Source organism: Stigmatopora nigra, chromosome 20 (genome assembly GCF_051989575.1).
Source record: "Stigmatopora nigra isolate UIUO_SnigA chromosome 20, RoL_Snig_1.1, whole genome shotgun sequence".
In the NCBI taxonomy this organism is placed as follows: Eukaryota; Metazoa; Chordata; class Actinopteri; order Syngnathiformes; family Syngnathidae; genus Stigmatopora; species Stigmatopora nigra.
This window is the reverse complement of record NC_135527.1, coordinates 6,296,017-6,312,440: the sequence shown is the minus strand read 5'-3', so window position 1 is coordinate 6,312,440 and position 16,424 is coordinate 6,296,017. Positions and strand designations below refer to the sequence as shown.

At 35.2% G+C, this 16,424-nt stretch overlaps 2 protein-coding genes across 2 annotated transcripts in view; one reads left to right on the top strand and one right to left on the bottom strand.

The window, feature by feature from the left end:
* The window catches only part of LOC144213327 (tubulin polyglutamylase ttll6-like), a 69,531-nt gene that overhangs the window by 19,416 nt on the left and 33,691 nt on the right, over positions 1–16,424 (bottom strand). The gene's annotated exons all lie outside the window — the stretch shown is intronic.
* fgf11a (fibroblast growth factor 11a) overlaps positions 1–16,424 on the top strand; it is a 33,217-nt gene that overhangs the window by 3,926 nt on the left and 12,867 nt on the right. Inside the window, exon 2 of the mRNA XM_077742005.1 lies at positions 15,511–15,621. Coding sequence (XP_077598131.1) covers positions 15,511–15,621 — 111 coding nt within the window. The remainder of the gene's footprint in view (positions 1–15,510; positions 15,622–16,424) is intronic.

The following is a 16,424-nucleotide window of genomic DNA, read 5'->3' as shown; positions in this document are numbered from 1 at the left end:
CAACGTTCCCCCCGTCCGCCATTGTGTGCGGGCGTCTGATCTAATCTAATGAGCATGTTAAGCTGCCTATTGAATATCAAAGCCCAACCGAAATAGCGGCTGTTGTCCTCTAGGGTCGTCGTGGCAACCGCAGACTTGACGACAACAACCCCGGGACTTTTTACCGGGTCGCACCGTCGTTAACACGCGTCGATCGATGGGTAATGCGCAGCTGCGTTTGGGGAGGGTTAAGGTTAGCCCACTGGACTGGACTACATTGGGGGAGGCGGGGCCTATACTCGAATAGTTTATCTTCTCAAGGACATTAGGGTCCTCCTTCATCCTATATTTCTGGCCTATTGATGTATTATATTTATTTTTGTTACTGCATTGTATTCACAAAGGGGGCGTGGCCATCATTGTGATTTTAACTCAAACTACGGCCCGCGGGCTACATTTGGCCCGCGATGGGTTTTAATCCGGCCCGCTGACGTCCAACCTTTTAAAAATCATTATTTATTTATTTTTTTGGGGTAATTTAAATTTGTTTATTTTATGTAACAAGCGTGTTGCCGTGCAAAAAGTCTCATTTTAGTACTATTAAACACATTTTAATACTATTAAACCACTATCTATTTGTACAATTGTTAATAAATGGCGAATTTGAATCAATAAAAATGTTTGTCCACTCCAATATCCTTTTTTTTGGTGTTTTTTCAGCGGGTTAGAACAAATTATTTCGTTTTTAGTTCATTTCTATGAGAAACGTTCATTTGAGTTACAAGTAAATCAACATACGTATTTAGCTTGTATCTCTAGGCACCACTGTAATTGTACATTTACGTTCCAAGTTCAATTAAATTAGTTTATGTTATGTTACGAGCTTGTTGCCGTGCAAAAAGTCTAATTTCAGTACTATTAAACACATTTTAATACTATTAAACCACTATTTATTTGTTACTTTGTTAATAGATGGCAAATTAAACCAAATTAAAATGTTATTCCAATCAAATACCCTGTTTTTGGTGTTTTTCAGAGGGTTGAAACAAATTAATTAGTTTTTAGTTCATTTCTATGGAAAACATTAATTTGAGTCACAAATAAATCGACATACAAACTCAGTCCCGGAACGAAATAAGCTCATATCTCGAGGTACCACTATAGTACTTTTTACCCAATTAACCCAAGTCCATTTCTCAACCCCTGAGATTTATATTCTTCTCAAGTTGCCCCCCTATTCAGCATATTTTCCAACTCCGCCCACCCAAGCCACTTCATCCAATCCCAGCCAATCAGTAGCATCACTTCCCTTTAAACAACGCTGACAGTTCAAGATCAGGATAGTAAAGCCCACATTAGCATTTTATATGCAATCAATTTGCCGCATGGTTTGTGTGCGCTGGCGAGCGAGCGTGACGCGGACCACCTACCTACCTACCGACCCAGAGCCGCTTAGGTGGTCCGCACGCGTATGTCGGCACGCACTGGGTCCTCACAAGCGTGACTTTGTCCCTGACCAGCCTGACACTGTCAAATTCATTAACTCATATGTCATTTTTATCCACTTCGCTGTGTTTACTTTCTACACAAACACTCTACCCCACATGTGTCAAAGTGGCGGCCCGCGGGCCAAATCTGGCCCGCTGCATCATTTTGAGTGGCCCGGGAAAGTAAATCATGAGTGCTGACTTTCTGTTTTAGGATGAAATTAAAATGAAGAGTATAGATGTATATTAAATTTCCTGATTTTCTCCCTTTTAAATCAATAATTGTCATTTTTTGATCATTTTTTTCTGTGTTTTTAGTTCAAAAATCATTTTGTAAAATCTAAAATTATATTTAAAAAAAAGCTAAAATAATTATAGTTTTAGATCTATAATAAACGGAATATTCAGGGCTTTTAATACAGTTATTTTAATCAATTTATAAAAATTTAAAAATCGAAATATTATATCAAAAATGGTCCGGCCCACATGAAATCAAGTTGACGTCTGAAACCCTTGCTCTACCCTATCACTCACCACCCTAACAAATTCTCCTGACCAGAAATGGGTGGGCGCCAAAATTCTGTAAAAGCATGGGTGTCCAACATACAGCCCGCGGGCCAAAAGTGGCCCCTCTACGGGTTCCGATCTGGCCCGCATTGCTTGCACTTGATTCGTATTTTTTCCACTTTTACGGTCAAAATGTGTTAACAAAAAAAATCTTTAAAAGACCAAAGCCAACAGGAGATAACCTTGACATACCAAAAAATCACCAGAAAGCGACCAATGAACAAGTCGCCCAGAAATTCCCCTTAAATAAATAGAAAATGATCCACACTTTCCAGGAATTCCCCTTAAAAATGAGCTCAAATGAACTTAACTTGTAAACAAAACATGTCCAATTAACTCAAACTTGCTCTAAATGCTCATTGACGGCGTCCAATCCATTTTGATTGGGAGAACTGACAGAAAAACTGAGTTTAACACCCCTTACTTGCATATTTAATGTTGTGCAACCATGCCAAAAGTCTAATTTACAGCCCAGAAACCCAGGAACTTCCCAACAATGTCATTCCATATTTAACCCTTGTTTATTTCCGCTCTCGTTAAGCCAATGTTTTCCTTCCCTGTGGAACATTTAAAGATGCATGCATGCATCCTTGCACTTAAAGCGCGGCTGGCAAGTGAATACACGCATAACACTGAATAATGTAGATACAATGTAGGCATGTAAGTACGCACTTTAAATGTATATCAGTGTTGATTTGGGACCTTTGTCTAGTCATTTATTCAAGATGGGTAAATGTATGTATGTGCATTTTACTGGATAAAACTCAAAATAAAACTAGGTTCAAAAGAACTGTGACAAGTGAGAGTATTAAGGTAAATCCTCTTTTTAAAGTCAGCAAATGGCATAAAGGTCATATATAGGGGTTAATAGTTATAATCAATATATTGTGAAGCAAAATGTACATATACGAACGGTTCCAGTAATTTCAAGGGTACAGCTTATATGCGCACAAATTAAACTAATGTACACGTCATCGTCGATTATATATAATATATTTAACAAAAAAATGACTGTGTTAGGACCTACCGTATGTATGCATGTACATCTATGTATGTATGTATATATGTGCTTATATATATGTATGTATATATGTGCTTATATATATGTTTGTATATGTATATATGTGCTTATATATATGTATGTATATGTATATATGTGCTTATATATATGTATGTATATATGTGCTTATATATATGTATGTATATATGTGCTTATATATATGTATGTATATATGTGCTTATATATGTATGTATATATGTGCTTATATATGTATGTATATGTATATATGTGCTTATATATATGTATGTATATGTATATATGTGCTTATATATGTATGTATATGTATATATGTGCTTATATATGTATGTATATGTATATATGTGCTTATATATATGTATGTATATATGTGCTTATATATGTATGTATATATGTGCTTATATATGTATGTATATGTATATATGTGCTTATATATATGTATGTATATGTATATATGTGCTTATATGTATGTATGTATATGTATATATGTGCTTATATATGTATGTATATGTATATATGTGCTTATATATGTATGTATATGTATATATGTGCTTATATATATGTATGTATATGTATATATGTGCTTATATATGTATGTATATGTATATATGTGCTTATATATGTATGTATATGTATATATGTGCTTATATATGTATGTATATATGTGCTTATATATGTATGTATATGTATATATGTGCTTATATATGTATGTATATGTATATATGTGCTTATATATGTATGTATATGTATATATGTGCTTATATATATGTATGTATATGTATATATGTGCTTATATATATGTATGTATATGTATATATGTGCTTATATATGTATGTATGTATATATGTGCTTATATATGTATATATGTGCTTATATATGTATGTATATGTATATATGTGCTTATATATATGTATGTATATATATATATGTGCTTATATATGTATATATGTGCTTATATATGTATGTATATGTATATATGTGCTTATATATGTATGTATGTATATATGTGCTTATATATATTTATGTATGTATATATGTGCTTATATATGTATATGTATATGTATAAGTATATGGATATGGATGTGTATGTATATGTATTTTTCAGATTTTACCACTTTGCTACTCCCTATTAAAAACAGGTGACAATTGTGAATCTGGGACGTCTTAAACGAGACAAACCGTCAAATTAGACAATTTTAAGGTTGCGACTTATACGCAAATAAGGCTAATATGCGAGAAAATATGGTAACTTGTTTACCAAACACTGAATCTCACTCAAAATGACTATCAAATCCATTCTAGGCTGTGCGTTTCATGCATAAAAGACACAAAGACAGGATCTAAATTCTCGTGACAAAGACGTTGGCAAGCACAGGTGCGTGACTTGTCCTTCACTTGACAAAATGTGGCATCCATCTGATGTACACACACACAGACACAAGAAAATATCCACAAGGCACTCGCTTACAAGTTCATTTGCGTGCAGAAAAGTCTCAAACTGGGTCCTCCACCATTAAATTATCCATTATGCAATTAGATCCGGTGTGGAGAAAGTGGATGAGGGACGAAAATCCTGATCGTGCGCCGAGTGAATGAGAGGGCTTATTTTAATATCTCCATCTAATCGTTTAAGTTTCATTCTTTTCTCAAACTGAACTATGTGTGCGTTTTTATGGAAGAAAAATTCAGAGCGGCTGTAAAAGGGGAATTATTATAATTTATGACAGGGTTGTCGACATTTTTTGGCCCCTGTGGGACACTATGAGGAAAAAATAAATTAAAAAAACTTGAAATCCATTTAATTACAAATTGGAAGGGTTTTAGAATTCATAAGGTGAAAATTGTGAATTAGGGGGCGGCTTATATGCGAGAAATTGTAAAATTGAACAATTATAAGGCAATTTAAAGGGCCTGGCTTATATGCGTGAAATTGTAAAATTTAACAATTATGAGGTAACTTTAAGGCGTATACGCGAGAAATTGTAAATTTCAATAATTATAAGGGAATTTTAAGGCTTATACGCAATAAATTGTAAAGTTTAACAATTATAAGGCCATTTTAAGGGTGCGGCTTATACGCAAGAAATTGTAAAATCCAACAATTATGTAAAAACATGTGAGTAAATATGGTAGATATATTATAATAATAGATAGACAGTCTGACTTATGCAGTTTATGGTGTTTTCCTCCAAAATGTGCATTTGAAGCGACTTTGTTCAATTGAAAAACATGAAGATGTTTTCTTTTTATGACGTTTATAAAGAGGACATATTTTACTTAGTAAATACTGAACCGAGTAGCTGGGGAGTTGTTTTCCGCATTGCTGGACAAGAGACACACCAGGGACGGCAACGTCCAAGGTGGCTAGGAATGGAGATCCATCTTAGGGGAGATGGAGCGATAGCAAAGAAGAACGTAGAGAGAGTGGAAAGATGGCGGCGATAGTGAGATGGGAGGAGTTCAGTTGCCGGGGAAGAAGGGAAAATTTTGGAGGAAGATGGGACGATTACAATTAAGTTTAGTGTAAGGTTAGATTAAATTTATTTTTTAGTATGTCTGCATCGTAATTCAAATTCATTTAAATTTGTTTATGTTATGCTACAAGCGCGTTGCTGTGCAAAAAGTCTAATTTTACTACTATTAAACCCATTTTAGTACTATTAAACCACTAGTTATTTGTTATTTTTTTTTAATAAATGGCGAATTAAAACAAATCAAAATGTTTTTCCATTCTAATAAACTTATATTTGAGTGTCTACATCTTAATCCAAGTTCATTTAAGTTTGTTTATGTTATGCCACAAGCGCGTTGCCATGCAAAGTCTAATTTTACTACTATTAAACACATTTTAGTACTATTAAACCACTAGTTATTCTTTAATTTGTTAATAAATGGCAAATTAGAACCCATAAAAATGTTTTTCCAATTCAACATCCCGTTTTTTGTGTTTTTGGAACAAATTAATTAGTTTTTAGTTCATTTCTGAGGGAAACATTTATTTGAGTTACATGTAAATCGACATACGCATTTAGCTCTTACCTCGAGGCACCACTGTAATTGTACATCTGCATGATATTATATAAGAAAATGATGTTACTGCGACTGGGACATTCAGGCTACTTGAAATATTAATCACCTCTCTCCAATACACACCCATACAAACCCACCCATACACACGCCCCGCGGGTCATGTTGTGGTTTCCCACTGAAGTATACATGTAAGATTAATGTCATCTAGGGGGAAGGCGGGGAATACTAATGTAAGGCGGGGCCGGGGACAACGAGGGTCGCTTTAACGCCGACTTCTGATTGCCGTGTGGGCGCCAGCCGGGCGGAACTGGGAAACACTCGGGATGACTTGATGAGTGTGTGCTAGCATAACGCCGAGGGGAAATATATTCAATGTGAGATCCTAGAGAGGATCCGAATGAGTTAAAAAAAAAATAATAATAAAGGTACCGTATTTTCACGACTATAAGGCGCACTTTAAAGTCTTAAATTTTCTCCAAAATAGACAGTGCGCCTTATAATCCAGTGCGCCTTATATATGGAAAAAACTGAAAACCCAAAACGAAAAAACACCTATAAGCTATAGCACCACCTGTTGCTTCGGCATATACATGAAAAAAAAGAACCATAAACCACTAAAAAATGAACCAATTGAAAGAAGCATTCATGAATTTTACGACGCAGACGGGGCACAGACGCTTACAGAATCCCGCCTATCAACAATCTCCGGTCGAATAAATAAAAATGAAGCAGATGTGGAGTAGTGTAGTAGTGTTTTGGAATGCGGGTGTGTTAGACTAGAGGAGAAATTCCCAGCAAATCAGTGTAATTAAAGAGTAGTGATGCATGAGATTGCACTGGGAGCCTATGGTGCTAAGGATATGATTACACAGGCATGCACATAGATCGGGGGGGAGACCAAAAGGGAAACAAAAAAAATGAAAATTTTGGAGAGAAACTACCGGCGTATGAACTGCACCCTTAAAATTGCCATAAAATGATTTCCCCCCTTTTGAATGTATAATTGTAATTTTTTAAATCATTTTTTCTGTGTTTTTAGTTCAAAAATCATTTTGTAAAATCTAAAAAAAGCTAAAATAAACATTGTTTTAGATCTATAAAAATATTAATATTCAAGGCTTTTGATCCAGTTCTTTTAATCCATTTATTTAAAAAAATATATAAATATTATATCTAAAATGGTCCGGCCCACATAAAATCGAGTTGTCACCTTGCAGTTTCGAGTCAAATTTATGCGCATATAAGCCGTACCCTCGATTCAGTGATGATTTTATTTAGTTACAAATACGGCTTATATGCGAGAAAATATTTAATACTAATTAATACACTTGCCAGGAGACATTGTTTTGGGGGTTTAAATCTCAATCAGGAATATATAATCGACCAAGACATTTAAATTACCAGTAAGACTGTTTTCATAACCATTAAAAAATTAAAAAAATGAGTAATTACAATGGAAAAAAACAACATTACAAGCAAAATTAGAATTCTTTGACACATCTTGCTCTCTTCACTTTTCAAATAAAAAATGATGAACATAACCGGCGGCGAGAAGCGACGACAACAACAAAACGACTCCAAAAAAAGTTCTCGTTAGACATTGCTTAATTGCCTCATTTGGGAAACGGGGGCGAAAGAGTATCTTTTTTTTTGGGGGGGGCGACTCCTGACACTCGTTAAGACGCCATCTTTGGTTTTGTGTGTGTGTGTGTGTTTGCAAACTGATTAGCATTGTGGCCCATGTTCCACTGCTGTGGCTTTTGAGAGAGGTTATGACAGTGCTAGCATGCAGAACAGGACACACACATACATAAACATACCCACACACACACACACACATAAATGCTGGCTCAGTATTTTACCATGCTGAGGCGAAAGAGCAAAGAGAACTGAGGTGGGGAGGTGAGTAGGGTCCAAAAACATTGGGCAAACCCGCATATCTCGTTAGCTCCATCTGGGAGCTTTGACACTCCCAAAAAAATAAAAAAATACAGAAGCTAAAAAGCTAAAAAGAAACTAAAAAGAAGCTAAAAAATGTGAAGCTAAAAAATGTGGTAGTGTATTCGTATTGTGATTAAGTTACAGTTGTCGAACTCAAAGCCAGGGGTTCAAGACTAGGCATGTTCAAGAAAAGTTTTGAACTGCTAAGAAGAATAGAATATTTGCAAATTTGTCTCATTTAAAAAACTAAATTAAAGGTTTAAAGAAAATATTTTTTTCTCTGTACAGCATGTGTCAAAGTGGTGGCCTGGGGGCCAAATCTGGCCCACTGCATCATTTTGTGTGGCCCAGGGAAAGTAAATCATGAGTGCCAACTTTCTGTTTTAAAAATTAAATTAAAATGAAGAGTATATATGTATATTAAATTTCCTGATTTTGCCTTTTTTAAATCAATAATTGTCATTTTTTAATCCATTTGTTCTGTGTTTTTAGTTCAAAAATAATTTTGTAAAATCTAAAAATATATTTAAGAAAAAGCTAAAATAAACATTGTTTTTGATCTATAAAAAACGGACTATTCAGGACTTTTAATCCAGTTGTTTTAATCCATTTATTGTAACAAAAAATAATCTAAATATTATATCTAAAATAGTCCAGCCCACATGAAATCGAGTTGACGTTAACGCAGCCTGCGAACCAACCCGAGTCTGACTAACCCTAACCCTGTACAGTAATACCTCGAAATACAAGCTTAATACGTTCCAGGATCGAACTCGTATGTCAATTTACTCGCATCTCAAATCAATATTTACCATAGACTTGGACTAAGTACAAATGAACACCAAAAGCAGGCTATTACAATGTAAAACAATATTTTTATTTGTTCTAATTCACCACCACCTCAAAATACCAACTAAATGTGACTTAAATGAACTTATCTTACTATACACATACTTCAAAATACATTTAAATCTAACTTCACACTAAATTTAAACCTCCATGTGCGATAACCAAGGCAAAAATTCCTTCTTTTCCATGCCTCAGAACCGAGCCTATCCCAGTTGTTTTTTTAAAATGACAAAAACCAGTCACGACTGGCTTTAAATTTAAAGGATTTTGCTGCTGTTTTTTTTTTCAAATCCATGTAGATTCCACTGCCTTTTTCGCAAATAATCGATCATGCTACCCAGTAAAAAAAACTCTTCGTCACTTGAGTTAGTGAGTGATGGCGTCATCCACTTGGAGTGTCATCTGAAGAGCATCGATAGACATAAAATTGGTTTGTCTTGGCCCCGTAATGGCTCCCGGGGGAATATTGCTATCCATCTTGGTAGGAGTTCCGACTTAGCATGAGTACAACACTGCATTTAACAGCTGAAAGATGGAGGCGGAGCAAAAAAAGCACCAACGGTGTAGGTGGGAATTGTGGTTCCTCTTCATTGACTCCTTTGAGCGTTTACAATGGGTAGGTGATCCATCTCCCTCGTCTTTGCTCGCCCTTCATACCCACGACCTCCGCCATCTTGGGTTATCCTGGCATACAATCTCCGTTCTGTAGTCATTTAATATTCCAATCTATGATATCGCCCAAAGGAAATGCCTGCTCGCCACTAGGACTCATGGGAAAACCTCTAGGGTCATTCAGCAATTGGAGGACATTTGAGGCTCCTCCCACTCTCATTCTAAACACAAACACCGATGGGCGGGTTTCTTGGAACAGTGGGAACATTTTTAATGAACAACTCATAGTTCAAACATCGTCTTTTTCAGACATGTTTTATCCGAAAAAATGCAAAACCTCTCTCGCTACATAAACATATACAGAGTATATAGTATGTACATATATATTTATAGATTATAGGGAACCTTTTTTGTAATTTAGTAGAAACCAAGAACAAAAATGGCTGAATGTTCTGACCAACCGTATGTATACATGTGCATCTGTGTGTATGTATATGTATATATGTATGTATATATATGTATGTATATATATGTATGGATATATATATATATGTATGGATATATATATGTATGGATATATATATGTATGTATATATATGTATACATGTGCATCTGTGTGTATGTATATGTATATATGTATGTATATATATGTATATATATGTGTGTATGTATATATGTGTATGTATGTATATATGTATATATATGCATGTATATATATGTGTGTATGTATATATGTGTATGTATGTATATATGTATATATATGCATGTATATATATGTGTATATATGTATGTTTAAATGTATATGTTTATGTATATATATATATATATATATATATATATATATATATTTATATATATATATATATATATATATATATATATATATATATATATATATATATATATATATATATATATATATATATATATATATATATATGTGTGTGTGTATGTATATATAAATGTATATTTATATATGTATGTATGTATGTATGTGTATATATATATATATATATATATATATATATATATATATATATATATGTATGTATGTATATATGTGTATGTATATGTATATATGTATGTGTATGTATATATGTATGTATATATATATGTGTATGTATATATGTATGTTTACATGTGGATGTATATGCATGTGTATGTAAATATATATATGTATATATGTGTGTGTATATATATATATGTATATATTTATATGTATATGTATATATGTATGTATATATGTATGAGTGAAAAACAAACAAACGTCAATGACCCAAGAAATGGATGAAAAAGTGTTCCTTATAGTCCAGAAAATACGGTACAAAAAAATAAAAATGTTACCCTGATTGGCTTCAGTCCAATATAAAAAAAATATGTTCATATCAGATGTAGTTTTGAGGTTGACCCCATCTTGAGTGAAACTATTCCACTGGTATTTAATCTAAATTCATCTGGTTAAAAACACATTCCAAGTCACCCATATTGAGGGAGTCGTTTCCAACTCCCCGGGTGTTAAGAAGCTGTAGCGATGGCGTCGTCAAAATTGCCTTGGAAGACTATTCACTTGCACACAGCCTTCATCTCTCAAGCCCTCCCGCCATCGCCAACGGCATCTTGGCTTGATGTACGCCTTTTGTCTTCTCTGGCTCATCCTCTTTTCCATCTCGCTCTTTATCCCGTCTGCTTATCTTCTTCCCCACATGCACTCTCTGGCGCTTTCGTCTTCTTTTGTCCCTCCGCCTCGATCATTAGGCCCTTTTTGTTAAAAGCTTTAAATCATTCCCTCGTGCAGCATAGTTTGACCTCATCATCTGTCTGTTGTTTTCGCCACTGACTTTTTCCTAAACTTCATTTCATTACAAGCCCATTCATATACCGTGGTTCTTCAAGTCGTACTACCTAATGAAGTACAGTCGTAGTGTTCCATTTTCCCTTTCATCAGTGCGAATGGCGGAGCTTTTTTCGCTAATATGAGAGGAGTATATATACTACTTCTTGTTGGCAAGTGGTTGTGCTTTAGCCTATTGTGAGGACATTTGTGTGCATCATTTTCTGAATATTTTGAATGGAATACAAAAGCAAACAGTCCGTGATAGGTTGCATCTGAAAGTCAGGGTGGAGGCAGGGCCAATAGAGCCAATAGAGGAGAAAGGTATCAAAATGTCAAAAAAAATTAGAATTAAGTTTCGTGTAAGGTTAGATTAAACATATTTTTTGAGTGTCTGCATCGTAATCCAAATTCATTTAAATTTGTTTGTTATGTTACGAGCGCGTTACCATGCAAAAAGTCTAATTGTAGTACTATTAAACACATTTTATTACTATTAAACAACTAGTTATTTGTAACTTTGTTAATAGATGGCGAATTACAACAAATAAAACTATTTAATATCCTGTTTTTGGTGTTTTTTCGGAGGGTTGGAACAAACTAATTAGTTTTTAGTTCATTTCTATGGGAAATATTCATTTGAGTTACGAATAAATCGACATACGAGCTCAGTACTGGAACGAATTAAGCTTGTTTCTCGAGGTACAACTGTGTATATATATATAAATATTTTTTACTTCAGTGCTGAGTCCTAGTAGCAAGCAGAGGACAGAGGGAGTGGCTTCAGCATGGATTTTCCCGTTTGTATGAAAAAAAATTATTTAAATTTTACTTCTAAGCAAAGAAATCTTGATTTTTTCAACTTTCCCCGCAAACGCTATCATTCCCTTTATCTATATCGAGTATTTATACCATTCCACGTTGAAAATACCGAGTTGAAATACTAGCGGTTGTAAAATCCATACTGTACATCCTCGGATTAATAGCCCGGGGCCTCTCCCTGCTTGTGGTGAGAGAGCGAGAGAGCGATAGAATATTGGAGTCAGTAGGGAGTAACAAGCTTATTAAGTGTGGAAAAGAGGCGGGAAGTGGTAGTTGGAAGCGGCAGTGGCGGCAAGCTGCAGTCAAGCAGGACTTCCCCCAAAAGTACTTCCATCGTAAACCATGTTGACCTTTGCGGTTGCGCCTGGGGAAGACGTCCTAGTTTTAAAAAAAACAACCCACATAGCGGTCTACATCCCAGCCAGTGCAAATTAAAGTCTTCCTAGTGTAGTTATGACTTGACACAAGTCGACTGTGCTTTGTCAGTCGGCGCCGACGACGGTGACGACAAACACGACCTGTCAGGCGCTGACGGAGGAGGTTGCGTTGCAATATGCATATCGGCGGCCCCGCAAACGGGAAGGTCGGCATCTGCTGCTGGGAGATGTCACCCCCGTGCTTGTGACGGTACGCACAGTGTGGTGGAAAGCAATTACGGTTGGTTAATATGACTTTGAGTGTCCCAGCTAATCAATCTGTCCTTTTCGGGAAGGACTTTTCCATCCAATTCCCAATAGTTTTTTACGTGATCAGACGTTTGGTCGCCAGTCTTTTGGTCCCTTTTGGTCCTCGGTATTTTGGTCGCCGGTCAAATGCTGACAGAGAGTTTACTGTTGAAACCAGCTGTCAAAATTATATTCATGAGAGAGTTTAATATCTAAGAGAGAGTTTAATATCTAAGAGAGAGAGAGTTTAATATCTAAGTACTGTTTAATATCTAAGAGAGAGAGTTTAGTATTTAAGTACTTTTTAATATCTAAGAGAGAGAATTTAATATCTAAGTACTGTTTAATATCTAAGAGAGAGAGTTTAATATTTAAGTACTGTTTAATATCCAAGTACTGTGTAATATCTAAGTACTGTTTAATATCTAAGTACTGTTTAATATGTAAGAGAGAGAGAGTTTAATATTTAAGTACTGTTTACTATGTAAGTACAGTTGAAAACAGTAGATATTTAGATATTAAACTCTCTCATGAATATAATTTTGAGAGCTGGTTGCAACAGTACTTAGATATTAAACAGTACTTCGATATTAAACAGTACTAAGATATTAAACAGCACTTAGATATTAAATAGTACTTGGATATTAAACAGTACTTAGATATTAAACAGTACTTAGATATTAAACAATACTTAGATATTAAACTATCTCTCTTAGATATTAAACTATCTCTCTTTTAGATATTTAACTATCTCTTCAATATTAAACTCCCTCTCTTAGTATTAAACTCTCTCTCTTAGATATTAAACTATTTTTCTTAGATATTAAACTATTTTTCTTAGATACTAAACTCTCTCTAATGAATATAATTTTGAGAGCTGGTTTCAACAGTAAACTCTCCGTCACCATTTGACCGGCGGCCAAAAGACCGGGGACCAATAGGGACCAAAAGACCGGCTACCAAAAGACCGGCGACCAGAAGACCGGCGACCAAACGTCCGAGCACCGGTTATGTAGGAATAGTCCCCCAAAAACACGACACGATTCAAGGGTAGTTCATACTGTATTTGTTCTTGTATGGTGAAGAAAAATGACAAATGAAAAAATGTTAAAATAGATCATATTGTCTTATTTGACCTACAGTTTAATGAGATTTACGAAAACGCATATGGCTTAATATGTGCTTTGAGGTTTAGTTTGGGATTAACACACAGGATATTATAGATTATTACCTCACTCCAGTTTGACCTTCTATGTCTGGACAGTCATGTTTGTTGATGGAAAGCTATGCTAGCAATACAACAGGAACTTCAATTCAATTAAATTTCCACTCCTTATTAAAACCACGAATATTGAGGTTAAAATCAGGGGGCGGCTTATACGAGAGAAACTGTCAAATTCAAAGATTTTAAGGAAATTTTCAGAGTACGGTTTACACGCAGAGGCGGTCAATATATGCGAAAAAATACGGTAACATATCTTTCGACTCACCCAGATTATGTCCAACGTCCTTCTACATGATAAATTAGATTTATTTAAGACTCCTGCTTTTGACACTTTATGCTGAATAAGACTGTGATAGAATTCATTTTAACGTGGAGGTAAAAATCGTTCAAAGCCTCACACGTGGCTAACTAACGCACAGCCCTGCTTTCGACGGAGGGCAAACTGCCAGCTGCTGCCGTATTTCTCTGTTCTCATTCATAGTTGATGGCGCTCATTAAAAGTTGATGACGGGAACACTCGCGTACTGACATTTCTCGCCGACTTCTACACTTTAGTTAGCGTTGCTCTCGTACGCCATCCTCGACCAGACATGGGCAAACTACGGCACGTGGGCCACATCCAGTCCGCTAGGCTTTTTAATGCGGCCCACCGACGTTGTCCAAATATTTTTTTCCCCAAGATGGCGCTGTCACGCGGAAGCCAGTAGCAGTAGCTCTGTCCACTCTTATTAGTTTTTTTTGTGTTTTATAGTCTATCTTTTTTTAAATTGCATTTTAATATTTCTTAATACATTCCTTTACTTACTTGACTTTGTACTTTATACTTTTTACTTTAATGATGAGTGATGATTATGTTAATACTTTAGTCATTTTTTCTGTTTATGTTTCATATATACTGTTAACGGATGCGCTTTTTTATATGTATCGTATACAATTTAATATTTCTTAATACATTCCTTTTTACTCGACTTTGTACTTAATACTTTTTACTTTAATGATGAGTGATGAGTATGTTAATACTTTAGTCCTTTTTTTCTGTTGATGTTTCATATGTAGTGTTAACGGATGCACTTTTTTATATGTATCCTATCTTGTGCTGACCCATCTGTCAAATTTTTAAAGTCAATGTGGCCCCTGGGCCCAAAAGTTTGCCCACCCCTGTACTGAAAGTACAATATGTCAAGTTAACTCAATGCCCTGTAGAAAACAAAGTGATGTAGCTTAACATAATTGCGATCCTGACAGCAATCACATGGGGAGTGGAGCCCCTGTATCAGAGCTTCATAACTGCAACCCTCTATTGTACTACAATAATACCTTGACATATGAATGTCCTATAATACAAACATTTTGAGATGAAAGGAAAATTCAGATTTTTTGCCCTGAGATACGAGACAAATAAGACAAGATTCCAGCTATCTTTCCACGTGCAGTGGTTTAACCGATTTCGTGTCTTTGCCTTGCAGAACCGCAGCTGAAGGGAATCGTCTCACGGCTGTACTGCCGACACGGCTTTTACCTTCAAATGTTGCCGGACGGCACCATGGAAGGCACAAAGGACGAAAGCAGCTCCTTCTGTAAGTCATTGTGTCCTTATTGTTTCATCCCAAGGGTGTCAGACTCGGGTTGGTTCGCGGGCCGCTTTAACGTCAACTTGATTTCACGTGGGCCATTTTAGATATAATATTTAGTTTTTTTAAATTTTATAAATGGATTAAAAGAACAGGATTAAAAGCCCTGAATATTCCGTTTTTTATAGATCTAAAACAATGTGTATTTTAGCCTTTTTTAAATATATTTTTATATTTTACAAAATAATTTTTGAACTAAAAACACAGAAAAAAATGGATTAAAAAATTACAATTATTGATTTAAAAAGGGGAAAATCAGGAAATTTAATATACATCTATACTCTTCATTTTAATTTGATCCTAAAACAGAAAGTCGGCACATGATTTAATTTTTCAGGCCGCACAAAAAGATCCAGCGGGCCAGATTTGGCCCCTGGGCCTCCACTTTGACACCTGTGACTTAGCCTACTGGCTGTATTACAATTGTAATATGGGACATCAAGGTGCTTTTTTTGTCACTACACCAATTTAGGCAGAAAACATGAAGTTAGCACAATGACGGGATTTACGGCCTGGCGGAAGGGCCGATGGCAGCCGAGGTGAAATTTACATTCGAGCAATTCATTAAGAGTTTTTTGGCAAAGGGGTTGCTGTTTGTCCTCTTTATGTCACGTAAACACTGGCAGGCCAGCGTTTTGCTGAGAGGGGACTTTGCTTTGGTGTTAACATTTGGTTGAGTGGCACAAATTTGATAGGAGGAGAATAAAAAACTAAAATATTTGGAGACACTAGAATTGTGGATTGAATTG